This window comes from Montipora capricornis, chromosome 7, assembly GCF_036669925.1.
Source record: "Montipora capricornis isolate CH-2021 chromosome 7, ASM3666992v2, whole genome shotgun sequence".
Taxonomy (NCBI): domain Eukaryota; kingdom Metazoa; phylum Cnidaria; class Anthozoa; order Scleractinia; family Acroporidae; genus Montipora; species Montipora capricornis.
In genome coordinates, this window is record NC_090889.1 from 45,998,481 (window position 1) to 46,013,480 (window position 15,000).

The 15,000-nt window shown below is 39.4% G+C and overlaps 1 protein-coding gene and 1 pseudogene across 1 annotated transcript in view; both read left to right on the top strand.

Moving 5' to 3' along the window:
- LOC138057291 (MAM and fibronectin type III domain-containing protein 1-like) overlaps window positions 1-5,023 on the top strand; it is a 27,554-nt gene extending 22,531 nt beyond the window's left edge. The window contains exons 10-13 of the mRNA XM_068903343.1: window positions 1,525-1,717; window positions 3,114-3,364; window positions 4,102-4,406; window positions 4,838-5,023. Of these exons, the coding sequence (XP_068759444.1) occupies window positions 1,525-1,717; window positions 3,114-3,364; window positions 4,102-4,112 (455 nt within the window). The 3' untranslated portion in view covers window positions 4,113-4,406; window positions 4,838-5,023. The remainder of the gene's footprint in view (window positions 1-1,524; window positions 1,718-3,113; window positions 3,365-4,101; window positions 4,407-4,837) is intronic.
- A 62-nt stretch (window positions 5,024-5,085) lies between these two features.
- The window catches only part of LOC138056095 (uncharacterized), a 15,122-nt pseudogene continuing 5,207 nt past the window's right edge, over window positions 5,086-15,000 (top strand).

A 15,000-nucleotide genomic window follows, 5' to 3' on the forward strand; every position in this document is an offset into this window, starting at 1 on the left:
AAACAGAGAAAAAAGCAGCTCTTAACAAATTAAAAATAAACAATCAGCTTTAAGTTTATAACCCTCCGATGCTTCACTTGAAACATTGCGTAGCCACCAGTGTGAACTACAGCTATCATGATATGTCAAACTGGATTGAAATCAGCACAAAATGCAGAAAGAAAACACTTTCCAAACCGTTTTCCACATGAACACGAAAGTGTTGACTGTTTCGAGCTATAGTTGCGTAGTATGGCCGTGTAGCCGCGTCGAGCCACAGAAGGCGCGCAAAAAATTGAGCCTCGCTTATCTTTAGGTGGGTTTACCTGGGTTGAACCTGCGATCCAATGGAAAACCAGTACCCGGTCAGCGGTCAACTTCAAAAAGGCAGGTGACCTCAATGAGCTTTAAACTTGAGCCCGCAATATAGTCACGTGACGCTGGTCAGCGGATACCTTGTTACCTTGATATGATACGTGTCAATTGATCAAAACGTGGGTGTCCAGTGTCAAAGATGTATGCCGTAAACTAGAGTGATACTGGTCACATTGGCATACATGGAGGGCGGACGTACGGACGGTCGATGACGTCATAGCTATAAAGCCCAAATTTCTCGCATCCATGGGTTACCATATTTTCTTAATTATGGTGCTCCGCGCGAGCGCGCTCGGCGCGCGCAGAGTTCCGCTAAAAACATTTACTTCGAAGTAATTTTTTTACCTGGTGTCGATAAAAAAATTAGAAAACTTGGCAGCTTTGATTTTACAAGTTAATGACGTTATGTGAAAACAGTCTATTAAATTCTCCTAAAACTGTTAAAGTTTAGCCTCCGTTGAAAATGTTATTATGGCTTTTTACTGCCCATTCTTTCTTCAACAACGAACGTCTTGGAGAAAAGATTGCGTGACGGGCCCTAAACAAGCACGCAAACAAACACACCAACTTACATATTAGCATTGTAAAAACGTAACGACAGCAACAAAATTAGAGTCAAACTCAAAATTACGTCGGTGGGTGTTGACTCAGTTATTGAGTGACTGGCTGACTGCTTGAAGTTTAAAACCCGCACAAATCGAATTAAGAACAACGATGTATGCCATGGGAACATCAAGAACATTGGAGAAATAATTATGAAATTGTCCCCGTTGAAACAGTATTTGTAAATAAACGTTCGAGCAGAACCCCGGCAGGGAAGGGCTGGTAGCAGCCCAAACCCCCTCCCCCTTTCCGAGGCCGGGTTAACCCAGATATTCAGTCTCGGTAGAAATCAATCTCCCTTCGTAATCTTCTACGAAGGAAAAGAAAGGGAAAGAAAGGCACACGAATGGAAAGCCACGTCGAATGGAGGTATGCGCAACTAGAGTTTTCTCAATTTTCCACAACAGAATAAACATTTTATTACTACAATCCAAGGAAGTCAGTCCATATAATCAACCTTGAGTTTTTTGTTCCTCAAGGTAGTATTACGTTCTAGTACAAACGTAACCTTGTGAATCCTTTTAATCCGTATTGATAGAGGTACCGTTGTTCTCCTTGTTTTCACAGTATGTGGGGGCTACCTTACAGAAGATAGCAACTACTTCTCCAGCGCTGACAAGCCATTCAGTCATAATTTCTATTATGTACAGTACCAAGAATCTCGCTGCCATTGGAACATCAACCCTCAATCTGAAACATCGATGATATGGTTGACATTTGCTGAGTTGTCTCTCGGTCGTAGATACGACGACTATTGCAGGTAAATAAGGACATACCAAACAGAGATTCATGCTGAGCGGCTCAGCACAACATCCCAATGAGACAATTTTCGTCAAGGGCTGAACCGTAAACCAAATAAATGCATAGCCGTACATTCACGTAGGAGGACGAGTAATTAGTTATCAAGAGTCTAACTAGATAGGAAAACTAAAACGCGGTAAGACCAACGATATCATGGATCCGTTTTGAAGATGCATCTGAACTGTAAAATGCCCAAATAATCATTTATTTCACATATCCGCTGTGTATGTGACAGGTTCTTGAAATGATTGTTTGGCTGTTGAATGTTAATGAAATAATTAAAGTAAAGTAAAAATAAAGTTGACATCCCGGGAAAATGAAGAATTTGTCTTCCACATGACGACGGTGGAACAGTAACTTAAGAATTCTTGTATTATTCTAGAACAGTGGCTAAAGGGGATTCCGTTGACAACACCATTAACCCCACGAGGGGACTCTCCCTATGGTCGTCGTGCCTTTTGGGGATTTAAAAAGCGGGTTTGGCACCTCTCGGGGTTTTCAGCCTCAAAGGGTCCACAGAAGGAGCTTTCGCGGTTTCTTTTAGGGTATTGAGCCGAAAAAAGTCAGTGTCAGTTACAGTGCGACGTGCCTTACCGTGGGGACCTAACATAGTTTTTTTTTACAAATTGTCCGCCAATTAGGATGTGTGAATTTGATTGACAGTCACGCCTCCTTGCAAAGTTCGCACAGTTGTAAGTTGAACACCGTTGCATGGGTTGTTGAGTTGACGAATTTACACGTAGTTGTCAAATGTGAAAGTTTGTTGGGTGGACACGCTGAGAAGCGTTGCACTGTAACATCTGTTGCTTGAGAATAGCACCTCTTCGGGGAAACATCAAGACACACCCACGAAACAAGATCTCTGTACCTCTTAGGGTGTCCTTTCAAAATTTTAGACGAGCACCCCTGTCCTTTTTATATTGGACTCCCCCCTCCCCTCCCACCCCAGGCATCACGCCGGTCATAAAATACGTCTTCAGACAAGACCTGAGTCTCGACAGTCGCAAGAGTTTTACATTTCCTTGCTACAAAATAGCGCTGGTCAAAACCCTCATTGACAGGACTTTTAACGACACATAGTCGGTTTTTGCCAATAAAATTTATAATTACGCAGGAATGTTTATCCTGATAATGTCTTAAATAGGTCAATCAACGTTATCAGTATTACTAAGGCTGAGTAGAAGGGGACAGCGCTCGACCCTCAGCAGGTGTCCAGCCACAAGAATCTCATCACTTTTATTTTCAGCTTCCTTAAAGTTTTTTGCTGTCTAGACTCCTTATTTTTTCCCTGCCTGCTCTTAGACGTTTCTGTCATCCTTCTATTATTTGTTTCTTTTTCTCTGTCTATACCTTAGTGGAGGTGTTCGTATTTCTGTCCCGGTAACAGCGGGTAAGGGTGATGCTGATTATCATGATTACGATGATAAGGAGCGATTTCTTTTGGAAGTCTGCGGACAATTAACAAACGAGACGATGCTGATTGAAGCGGAGACCATGAATATTCGTGCAGATGGTTTCAAAGACTATAGATATGATCCTCAATTGAACAACTCAAGAGTCTTGGGGCATTACAAAGCCGAACACCGAAATATCACCATCATAACTGGTACGTACACGTAAAACCTATACTGAACTGCATCATCATTATGGCTCTCTTTCGCTGTAGTTATTGATATATTGTTAAACATGATATCCTACCGTGTCCCAGATGGAAGTTGCAATTAGTTGTATACTTGATATCACACTTTTTCACAATTTGCGATGTGGGAAGGGAGAGCAAACTGACGTGACCGCAAGGGTTTGGTGTAGCATACACTGTCTGACGGCAAATTGTCGTTGTCTGAAGTTCCGACCACACTTATGCAGTTTTGTATGAAAATGCATACTTTTTGATGCGTTTTCTCCTATTGTCCACAATACTTGAATAACTGAAAACGTTGATAAAAATGGAAGCTTTCGAAAACGATTTCAAAAATGTAGGCTTTTGAAAACGCATCGTTTTGAAAATGCTCCGTTTCCAGAGTGGATAGGTGGAAACGGAGGTTTTTAAAAACGGTGCCGAAGTGCATTAGTGCGGCCGGGTGAAAACAAACAGGAAACGCTCGTGTAGGGGAAAATATTTTGCTTCGTTTTCGTTGAGACGAAAACGGATACTTTTAAAACGCGTTAGTGTGGTCGAGGCCTGAAATGTGAAATATGGCACATTTGGTTTCTGACACTGGACTCCTGGAAAGGAATGTGCGCTAAGGGTTAATTTCGTAAAAAAAAGAATAAATAAACAAAAGAGGAAGTAATAATAAATTAACTTAGTTTTTTTATTTACCTTACTTTGCTTTTATCAAGGGAGACGTTAGACTTTTGGACTGAGATTCAAGCCAATGCCAGCTACTCATCTATCGATCTATCATGGACGCCACCTCCGAGTAGTTCTCTCGGCGTTTCCTCCGTTCAGAAATATCTCATCCTATACAACAGTATTTCTGCGCCAGGTTATTACGGCGCACTCTGGTTGCCCGCAGACAAAACTCAGGTGAATATCTCAAGATTGGAACCTTTTACCAACTACAGCTTGATTTTGGTCGCCATTCTAACTGACGAAAGTCAACGTGGTAATACTGGCTGGATTCAAGTACAAACTGAAGAAGGAGGTAAAATTGATTCATATATTAAGATACAAAGATTAAAATAAATTATAGGTAAACAACAAGCGATAGCCATTCTTTGATTCTTTGTTCAATTCATAGTCCATGTATTTGGGTAGGTCTTTAATTAACACTTGATGGGATTCGAACCCACTCCCCTCCGTGATCTAGCCATTCGCTGTAACCACTGAGCTACTGGAGACTCTATGGTAAGCAAGGGTGGAAAAAAAAGGAGTAACTGATGCATATCTAAAACACAATATCTGTATGTATGTATCCACTCATTCTCCTTTCCACTGGAATAACCTTCACAATGACTTGTGGTTCCCTCTTTGGACCTTCCCAGGGCGCATAGTTTCTTTTGACCCCCCCCCCCCACCCCCCCGTCCCCCTTACCCTGGATTGGTTCAATTACGTTTTGTTCTATTGTCTTTTAGTGCCATCCAGAAGCCCTTATATCCATGATTCTCGTGCCATTAATTACAACACGATTAGGATCAGATGGGGAAGGCTTTCACAAAAGTATGTTCGTGGTAATCTGAAAGGATATCGAATATATTACACCTTCGCTTTCAAGTCCTATTACGGCGGGTCTGTCAGAAATATAACAGTTGGCCCTGACGTACTAGAGATGACAATCACTGGACTTCAGCCCAATACGTTTTATAGAGTGTGGGTTAAAGCCTTCACGGCTAAAGGAGAAGGAAGTGACAAGAGGGCAAGCTATATCAAGACAAGTAAGTCATTTCTCGGAAACAGGTAAAACCTATTGAACAACGAAAATATAATCAGTGTATCCGTGCAGAGTTTATTTAACGTTTATGTATATTTTATGTACATTTATGGTTATGTTTCTGTATCATCAGGCCAGCGCTTATCTCAGGTTTCCATGTAGCATGAAGCGACTAGGGGTATTTCTACTCCATTCTTGATGTGATGCTAGTCCATCGCAGGGTTATCCCCCAGCATGGTCTAAACGCGTCACGTGACCGACCTCAAAGCTCACAGTTTTCCTCGAGCTTCGCTCTCAAAAAAATTGTTCGCTCCTCGAAACAGATAATAGGATCCATTTATACGGGAGAAAATAAGACGCGTCTTAAATAGGACGCGAACTGTACCATTTATACGTTCGCGTCCTACATAAGACGCGAACATCTCGTATAAATGGTTCGCGTCTTATTTGGTTATTTATCATTATAAATCTAGCACGCCCTCGACGAATAACTGTTAATTCATAGTTACCACCTCGTACTTTTCATTCAAAAGGTTGCGAATTGAAAAGACGCGTCTTATTTTCTCCCGTATAAATAGCCCTAATGTCCTCGGACAAATACCAGAACATATTTTTGCGTCAAACAGAGACTATTGTTTATATGTCCAACGAGCGCTCGCAGAGTGATTGTTAAATCAAAAGAAGCTTATTGGTTAAAAACTCTACAGTTGAACGTTTCGGTCGTGCATACACATTACCAGTCCTTTAACTCTCTGATCTTATATGAATGAGGTGTATGGATGTTCTATAAAACCAGTTCATTATTTTTTTCCCCTCAGAATGTGGATCAGCAGTAAACAACAGTTCAGGTGTTATTCAAAGTCCTGGATTTCCTAAAAGAATCGAAAATTCAGACTGCACTTGGGACATTGACCCTGGTGACGAAGACAAAAGCGTTTTACTCTCCTTTCCTCTTTTCAATATTCCACTGTCCTACAAATGCCAGTATGTTATATCTAGTGAACTCAGTATACGTAAGCGTGCATCATGACGTAAGCGTGCATCATGACGTAAGCAAACTTAACTTCACCTCGCCATGTAGTTATAGGAGAATTCATTCATACTTTTAGCTACGCATGGTTGACTTATAATGTACTTGAGAACATTTGGGAATACTCCAGAAGCTAAAGTTGCTCTCGGCTGCGCCTTGAGCTACTCGTACGCTCCTTTGGTGCTGTCTAAACTTTCTGCGTGCATCACAACGCTATGAAGCAAGAGAAACTTGAGAAACAATGAATCGTTAATAGTAGAAATCGCGTTGTTTATGTTGTTTTATAAGTCCTTCCGATGGCATGGCATGCGACAAAACGAAGCAACTGAAATCAAATTTATAATACTTCTTATTAAAGACATCAATAATTCGTCAAGTTGAAACAAAGGAAATCATTTGGATATCTTGTTTTCATTAGCATAGATTTCTACGATTTTTTTTCTCCGTCTTTTTCTTGGTTTTAGTTTCGATTAATAAGATATATTAAACGGACCTATTTGATATAACACATCAAATGATGTTTGTCTTTTTTCTTTTCTTTTCAGAAACGTCTCTGTTTCTGTTAGCGATGACAGTGGTGTAAGACCCGAACTCCTGTGTGGTCAGAGAGACACCTTCTTTTTTCTGGCGCAGAAGTTTCACTTCGATTACAAATCCACTCGTTACACTGAGTCCTGGCATGGATTTCAAGCTCAATACCTGGTTATCAATGAATCAATAATAAATGGTAAGGAAAATAATACCTCGACCGCTGACACATATGACACATGTGACTTGATGGAGAGGTGGGTTTCCTACACATTCAACGTAACAGATATAGAAATACTAATATAGAATGTCTCCAGCCTTTCTCAAGGCTTACTCGATCGTAGCCAATGTGTTTCCACTCAATCGTGTATTGATTGAAGTGACAAAATAATCATAAGAGATTGTTCTCTATTGTACCAGTTAACGTCGGGAGAAATATCTTTTCTTTACTCGAAGTTTTAACTGTAGTCGATAGTATAACAGTCAACTATACCGTCAAACTTGTCCTTTTTAGTTGGAAAGGCACAAGAATATGAAGGGGCAAGATTCGTCTCCAGGGTACCTGTAATAATCACACGGGGACGGAATCGAATGGTGGTCGTGAATATTCAGTCCAGTGTTTATTGTAATCGACAGTCAGCAAATGTATACCCTTACCCATTTCGTCCAAATCGTTTGCTTCATAATTCAGGGTCCGATGTTTACGGCCTATAGGTACTTTAAAGGTTACCGCTAACTTGTTCCGTTTGGGCCGAGAAACTTTTCCTGGACGAATCCAAACACATTACTTCATATTTCTATTTAAATCAAAAATAAATCTTTTTTTTTTTTTCCCATCCATTGTGATGTTGAATACATGTTTTATCAGTTTTCGTTCTTTCTAACAAAAATCTCAAAATCCAAGATGGCGTCGGAATCCAAGATGGCGGAAGTTACAACGTCATAACCAACAAGAAGCATTAGGCCATTTCCGAATAACCTTTGCCTCTTTCTCAAAGCGAGTCTTAGTGCTGATCCTTTCATATGAAAGTAAAATTTCATTCACGTGCAAATTAAACTCATTTTCATATGAACGGTTGTGCACCAGGCATCGCTTTGATAGGGAGGCTGAGGGGAACTCGGAAATGGGCTGTCCTAGTTAAAAAAAAAATCGTCGGCAGCCTGTTTAACACAAAACGGTTTTTACATGTATATCCAAAATAAAAACCCAACGGGATGCGACATACCCTTCATTTCATCGCAGCGAGGATATGATTTTGCTGGAACGTGTAAGGGTGAAGGCTTAAGCTTCGTAGGGTTATTCACTAATCCGAATTTTTAACATCATTTATGCAATAACCATTTTCTCCTATTTCTTTTAGCTCCAGTAGTTAACGACTGGAACATCAGCATCTTCAGCGTAAAATATTCAAGCATGAACGTCTCTTGGGCTTACTATGTTCCCGATCATCCTTATATTCTTGCCTTTTATGCTGTTGTATGTACACCAACTAATAACGATGCTGGACCGACTGTGGCAATAGCTAATTATAATGGAACACGGATGCAGTTAGAGGTACTGCGACTTAGAGCACAAACTGAATACAGTGTACAGGTCCTGGCTGTAACAATTCACTCGGGGAGAAGAGCATTCAGTTTCAAAGGAAGTCAGATATTCACTGCCAGGACCGTAGGGGGAGGTAAATATTGGTCATAAAATATTAGCTTTATCAGCTTTCATTCGTCTTCGTCGGTTCAAGGTCAAAAAAAGAGTTCTATTGATGTACTTTATCCCACTTTATCTCTGAGAACGTGATCATCTACATTTTGATGTATTTCATTGAAACACACCAGCTTGGCTTGTAACCAGGATCGGCAAACTTCTTAAACACAAGCTAGCGATATTTCTCCTCCCTTTTACGAGAGCTCATTGCGATTGATGACGTGTTTGTAACATAAGGGCAAAATTTTTTTGTCACTTTCGAGGCACAAGGAAAACAGTTAGGCAAACGGAGTAAAAAAACTCTTGTTCGCTCGCATTTTAAAGCCAAACAAACAAACAAATCGATTATTTCCAATAAGAGAACAGATGATTCTTACTTAATTTCAGTTGAGAATAAAAAGTCGAGTTTCACTCCTGAAAAAATGAAAAAAGGATTAAACCACCTTTTAAAAATACGCATCCACTTAAAATAACCCATCCGTAAAAAACGGTTTAGTGTCCAAGAAAAGAATTTGCGGAGTAACGTCTTCCACCAAGTTTAAGCTATTACTGGTGTACCGTTTTGTCGTTCTCGTTCTCTTTCTCTCTTCTTTCGTTTCTACACTTTTGTCATAGGCCGTCCAGGCATCATGCAACCTTATCAGATTCAAAATTAATAATCTCCTTAAGATAAGACTTAGGCCAAAAATTGCATTACAGAGCAAAAAGCAGCTCTAAGGATTTAAAAATAAACTCTCAGTTTTAAGTTTATATCCCTCCAATGCTTGACTAGTCTTGAATAAATACATAGCCACCGATGTGTCCTGACCACAGCTGTATTATGTCAAACCTGGATTGAAACCGGCGAAAAATTGAGGAGAAAAATTCCAAACCATTTTCTTCCTGAAAACGAAAAGCGTCGACTGTCAAGAGCTTTTGTGGCCTCCTCGCTGATCTCTAGACTTGAGCACGTGATACTGGTCACATTGGCAAACATGGAGGGGTGGATCGGCGAGCGCGGAGCACCATGGGTAAGAAAATATGAAAACCCATCTGTGCGAGAAATGTTGGTTTTGGTCACCGTACTACCGTACGTCCATTCACCCATCCATGTATGCCAATCAATCACCTGACCATACCGAGGCCATCCAGCTGACACTCCAGCTAGTTTAAAGCGCACATCTTTGATATTGGACATTCATGTTCAAGTCAAGCATCGGAGGAAGCATCGGAGGGATATAAACTTAAAGGAGTGTTAATTTTTAGTTTGTTTAGTACTGCTTTTTGGCATATCTCCAGAAGATTTTTAATTTGGTAAGGTCGCATGATTCCTGGACGAACTATGACAGAACAGAAACGAAAGAAGAGAGAAAGAGAACGAGAACGACAAAACAGTATATTAGTAATAGTTCAAACTTCGTGGATGTAGTTACTCCACACACTCTTTTGATGGACATAAAGAAATAGTTGATTTGTTTCTTTGTTTTGCTCTAAAATGCAAGCGAACAAGTACTTTTTTTACTCATTTTGCCTACACTGTTTTTCGATGTGCCATGACAGTGACAAGAAAATTTTGCCCTTATATCCGCGCGAAGCTATTTAATTAATTATTTCACTTTTATATGATTTCTATCTCCATAGCGTTTTTCTTTATCATTCATGCCGCAATTTTCTTGTATTGTTTCTATATACATATTTAGAGTTTTAGTCAGTATCTCATTAGCATTTTTATGATCGATTGTATATATTTAAGCGCATACAAACATTTTACTTTTCAATTTGAAAATGACCGTCGAACGGTCGAAACGTCGTTGCTTCTTAACGTTAACTTTTATCGTGAAATCTGTTTTGAAATGTTTGTTGATTCGAAAAGTAATGGTCCATATTTTATTGCCTTCTCTTCAACTTTCTTTTCACGGTTATCAATCCAGGGGCAGCTCATTTCTACTGCCCAGACTTGCTTTGCCTTGTAGTCGAAGAAGCGTACGTCAACTCTATTGGCCGTTCCGAAATTCAGCAGGGAACTGGGACGAGTTTCAAATTTTAACTAATCGATGAACTTACACCACCACATGAAAGATCATGTTAAGATTGGTCATTTGACCAAGTATGATGCTTTTACAGGTGAACGGAGACCAAGTTATGAACCTTGAAATACGGTTCAAAATCTATACAAACGTCTCTAATTTTGACAAAGCGACACCCAAAACCATATAAACTGAATATTTTTTTTAAATCAGTTTAGTAACAACTGTAAAATCCCGTCATGTACCTACAATTTGAAAGAAGCTGCGATCAAAATCGCTATGTTTGCCCATTTTAAAGAGTATAACGGAAATCATAAAAATTTTAAGAGTTTATATGGTTTTGGGGGACGCTGTATCAAAATTAGAGACGCCTGTATGGATTTTGAACCATGTTTCAAGGTCCATAACTTGGTCTCTGTTCACCCTAAAAGCACCATACTTGGCCAAATGACCAAATGAATCTCAACATGATCTTTCATGTGGTAGTGGAAGTTTATCGATTAGTTAAAATTTGAAACTAGCCCCAGTTCCTTGCTGAATTTCGGAACGGCCAATCAGCTCTAACAAATGTGTATTCTGCATATACCGCCACATCCCCCAATGTGCACGGAAATATGATCATATTACTCCTATCTTAGTACAACTTCATTGGTTGCCGGTCTCGTATCGGATCGTGTTTAAACATCTTTATTTTGTCTACAAATCATTGAATGGTCTCTGTCCACAATATCTAACAAATCTCCTGGAACATCGGAAATCAGCTAGATCTCTTCGCTCGAATTTTCAAGACCTGCTAATCCAGCCAACTTGTAAAACCAAAACATATGGTGATAGAGCCTTTTCTGTTTGTACCCCGAAGATTTGGAACACTATCCCTTTGGAAATACGTCAATCCAGTACAGTTTTATCATTTAAGAAAAAACTTAAGACCTTCCTTTTTATTAGATTTATTGAGAGTAACTCATTATATTTTTAGTTTTTTAGTTTTTAATTTTTATTCCTAAATTTTATAATTGTAGTTTCAGAGATAATTTTGTAAAGCGCCTCGGACAGGTAATGGATGTGAGCGCTATATAAATGAAATATTATTATTATTATTATTTCCCTCCATCCGACTCATAGATAGGTTTTGGTTTCACAGGTGAGTACCAAGGAGGGAAACTTTCCACCAACTTGAAGAATAATATCTTCAGAGCAGCATTGTGTCGGTCCAAATACTTTGATTAAGCAAATGTAGAACATCCTGACAAAATGTGTGGAAGTCACTCTCCTTCTTTACCACACAGCCCGCGTCTTACGGCTCCCTGTCTTGTTTTGGCCTTCTGTGTTGTTTACCCTTAAGTTGGCAAGAGTTGTTCATAGAGTTCGATCATGCCTGCAACTGTATGGGTGGGTGCCGATGGGTAACCCTTCATCCATGCAAAACACGCATCTTGACTAAGTTCTTCATCATTCCAACGCGAAGTGAATAACCGCCCATGCCAATTCTCTGCCTTTATCATCTCCTGTAGCTTATCTATCACTGTACGCTTCAAGTGTTCTTTGATCTTCGTTCCCCAACTTCTACCTTTGGTCTTCTAGCTAAAGTAAGTGAAGGATTTGGATACCTAAGAGATAAACTTATCTCCAATTCCTACGCATATTTGTGTGCTTTATTTTTATTATTAGTATTATCCATATCATTATCATTATCATTATCATTATCATTATCATTATCATTATCATTATCATTATCATTTGTAAAAACCAGTTAAGTCTCTCGCATGTTTTCGGCTCATGTTATCGCCAATAAGATTACCGCAACAACGCATCAGTGTGAGTGAAAAATTTCGCCAAGATGTCTGCACCTTGCATATTGAAGGGTCACTTTCTTTAAAATGATGTCGAAAAGTGAAAACCCACAAGATGCATTTTCATTGAAGGAAATCGACATATGTTATTACTCGTACTCGATAAGTCTTAAAGAAAGTGTGCACATTTGTCACAAATGCACACACTTTTTATCTTTATACTGAATTTATTAACAAAGCTTAAAAAATTGAAAGACCTCAAAATTGGACAGGACATTACAAAATAATTAAACGTCTGAACGTGTGAGCCAAAGGGCCTCTGTTGGCACGACGTCTGGGTGACCCCTCAAATGGTCTTCATGACCCCCCACTTGAAAAAAATAGCTAGAACGCTGCAGTTCAATACCACCCAATTCAGTTTTTTTTTGTGTTTGTGTAACACTTACCACTGGCAACCCACTGTAAGCTTCATGCAACGTCTGGTTTTATTTTTTAAGTAATGTAGAAATCTGAAAGGGTACGACAGCCGCAATTAAGAGGCAATAGAGCGAATATTAATTCTTGAATATTAATTAGCTGAACCTCCCAAATTTTTCAAGAAGGGATACATCTCTGTTTGGGCATTTTTCATATTAGAAGAACTAAACATGACTTCTAGTGTTCTGAATTACTATGTTTAACAAAGTTGTGTCAATGTAAAGTGTACTAGTTTTGAAATACATGTTTGTCTATTTGCTGAAAGGACTTGAAAAGGGAGCTGAACCTCCTCCTCCTCCACCTGCCGAAGAACCGCGAACACCATCCGACGAGGAGAGAAGCCAGTCTGTCGAGTTGCAGATACTGGGGTTAAATGTGTCTCAGGTTGGATAATATTTTCGTTTTGTATCAACATGCCTTTGAATTCCCAGGGGAACAAAGGGTCGCCACAACACCCCTTGAACGAACATGGTTCTGGGAAATCCTCTACATCTCGGTCCTCGTCTTACCAGCTGCCTTCACTTCAGCGTCAACGCTTCTGCACCAGGTCTGTTTTGGTCGGCCCACCTTCCGCTTCCGATGTGGACTCCATTCAATGGCTTGTCTGGTGACGTTAGAGACAGGCTTGCAGAGCGTGTGACTGATCCATCCCCATTTTTAACCGCGCGGCCATGGGCCGAGCGTGGTTCTTGCTCTGCACGTTGCTTATTACCCGCGCGGCCATGAGCCGATCGCGGTTCTTGGTTTGCACGTTGATGTTTATTCGCCAAAAGCTGTTAAGACGTTAATGTACTTAAAATTTTTGAATATTCCACTCTTTATTTAATACAAAATATATTGCTTTTTGTGTTATTGAAGCGTTTGATTAGAAGCGAGTATCGAATACATAAAAAGCCATTACGTCATTCATGAAATGCGTCGACGTTTCAACTTTTATTGGTAGGGAAGTAACCACTGTACTAAAGATAACCGTAGATAACGTAATTCTTGAATTATGTGACTCGTGTGACTACTTTGCAACCCCTTTGCTCGTGTAAAAAAATAATTAAGTTTAATCGTGATTTTTAAGAAAAAAAGCTCTATTCTCGTATCGTTCATATCCATACAAATACGAAAAAAGGTCCAGATTAATTAAGACCATTACGTCATCGGATATTTCACAACTGCTACGACTGATGTTGCAATCGGAGTGTTTACAACGGCTATAAGTGACGGTGCAATAAGATCGTGTGCAGTCGTTGTTGTGAGTTGTTGCGCTAAAGGTTGATCAGGTGATTTTGTGTCTACAGTAATCAATGACTCATTAAGGACTGCTATGGAATATGCACTACGTTGCGACTATAGTGGTACGAGGACAGCTAAATTTTTAAAGCGCGTTTATAAGATCTAAAAGATCTTGTTTTTTTCGTTTTGTCGGCGAGCTGAACGAAACTTTCACTCGGCCACATAGTCAGTGGGACTTCCAGTCACGCAACTTATGATGTTTATTCGCCAAAAAGCTGTTAAAACGTTAATGTACTTAAAATTTTATGAATAGTCCGCTCTTTATTTAGAGCAAAATATATATATTTTTGTGTTATTGAAATATGTCATCATAACTTTTAAGAAAGAAAGCTAAGACTATTACGTCATAGAGATTTCACAACAGCTATGACTGATCGGATTTGACAACGGCTATAAGTAATGGTGCAATAAGTTTGTGTGCAGTCGTTGTTGTCAGATTCATCAGGTGATTTTGTGTCTATAGTCATCAGTGAATCAACAAGGAATGCTTTGGAATGTGTACTACGTTGCGACTATAGTGGTAAGAAAACAGATAAAATTTAGTTTTGTTGGTGAGCAGACCAAAAATTCTACTCGGTCATATAGTCAGTGGCACTCCGAATCACGCAACTTATGATGTTTATTCGCCAAAAGCTGTTAAAACGTTAATGTACTTAAAATTTCATGAATATTGCACTCTTTATTTAGTACAAAATATATTGCCTTTTAGAGTTATTGAATTGCTTGATTGGAAGCAAGTATTGAATACATAAAAGGTCATTACGTCATTACGAATGTGTCGACGTTGCAACTTTCATTGGTAGGGAAATAACCACCGTACTAAACATAGTCGTGGATAACGTAATTCTTCAATTGTGTGACTCATGTGACTACTTTGCTACCGCTTTACTCATGTAAAAAAAAAATTAATCGTGATTTTTAAGAAAGACAGCTGTAAGTTGTTAATAGTGTTATTGTCGTATCGTTGATACCCATACATATCCGAAGAATGTTCCAAATTAATTAAGACCATTACGTCATCGGAGATTTCACAACGGCTACGACTCATGG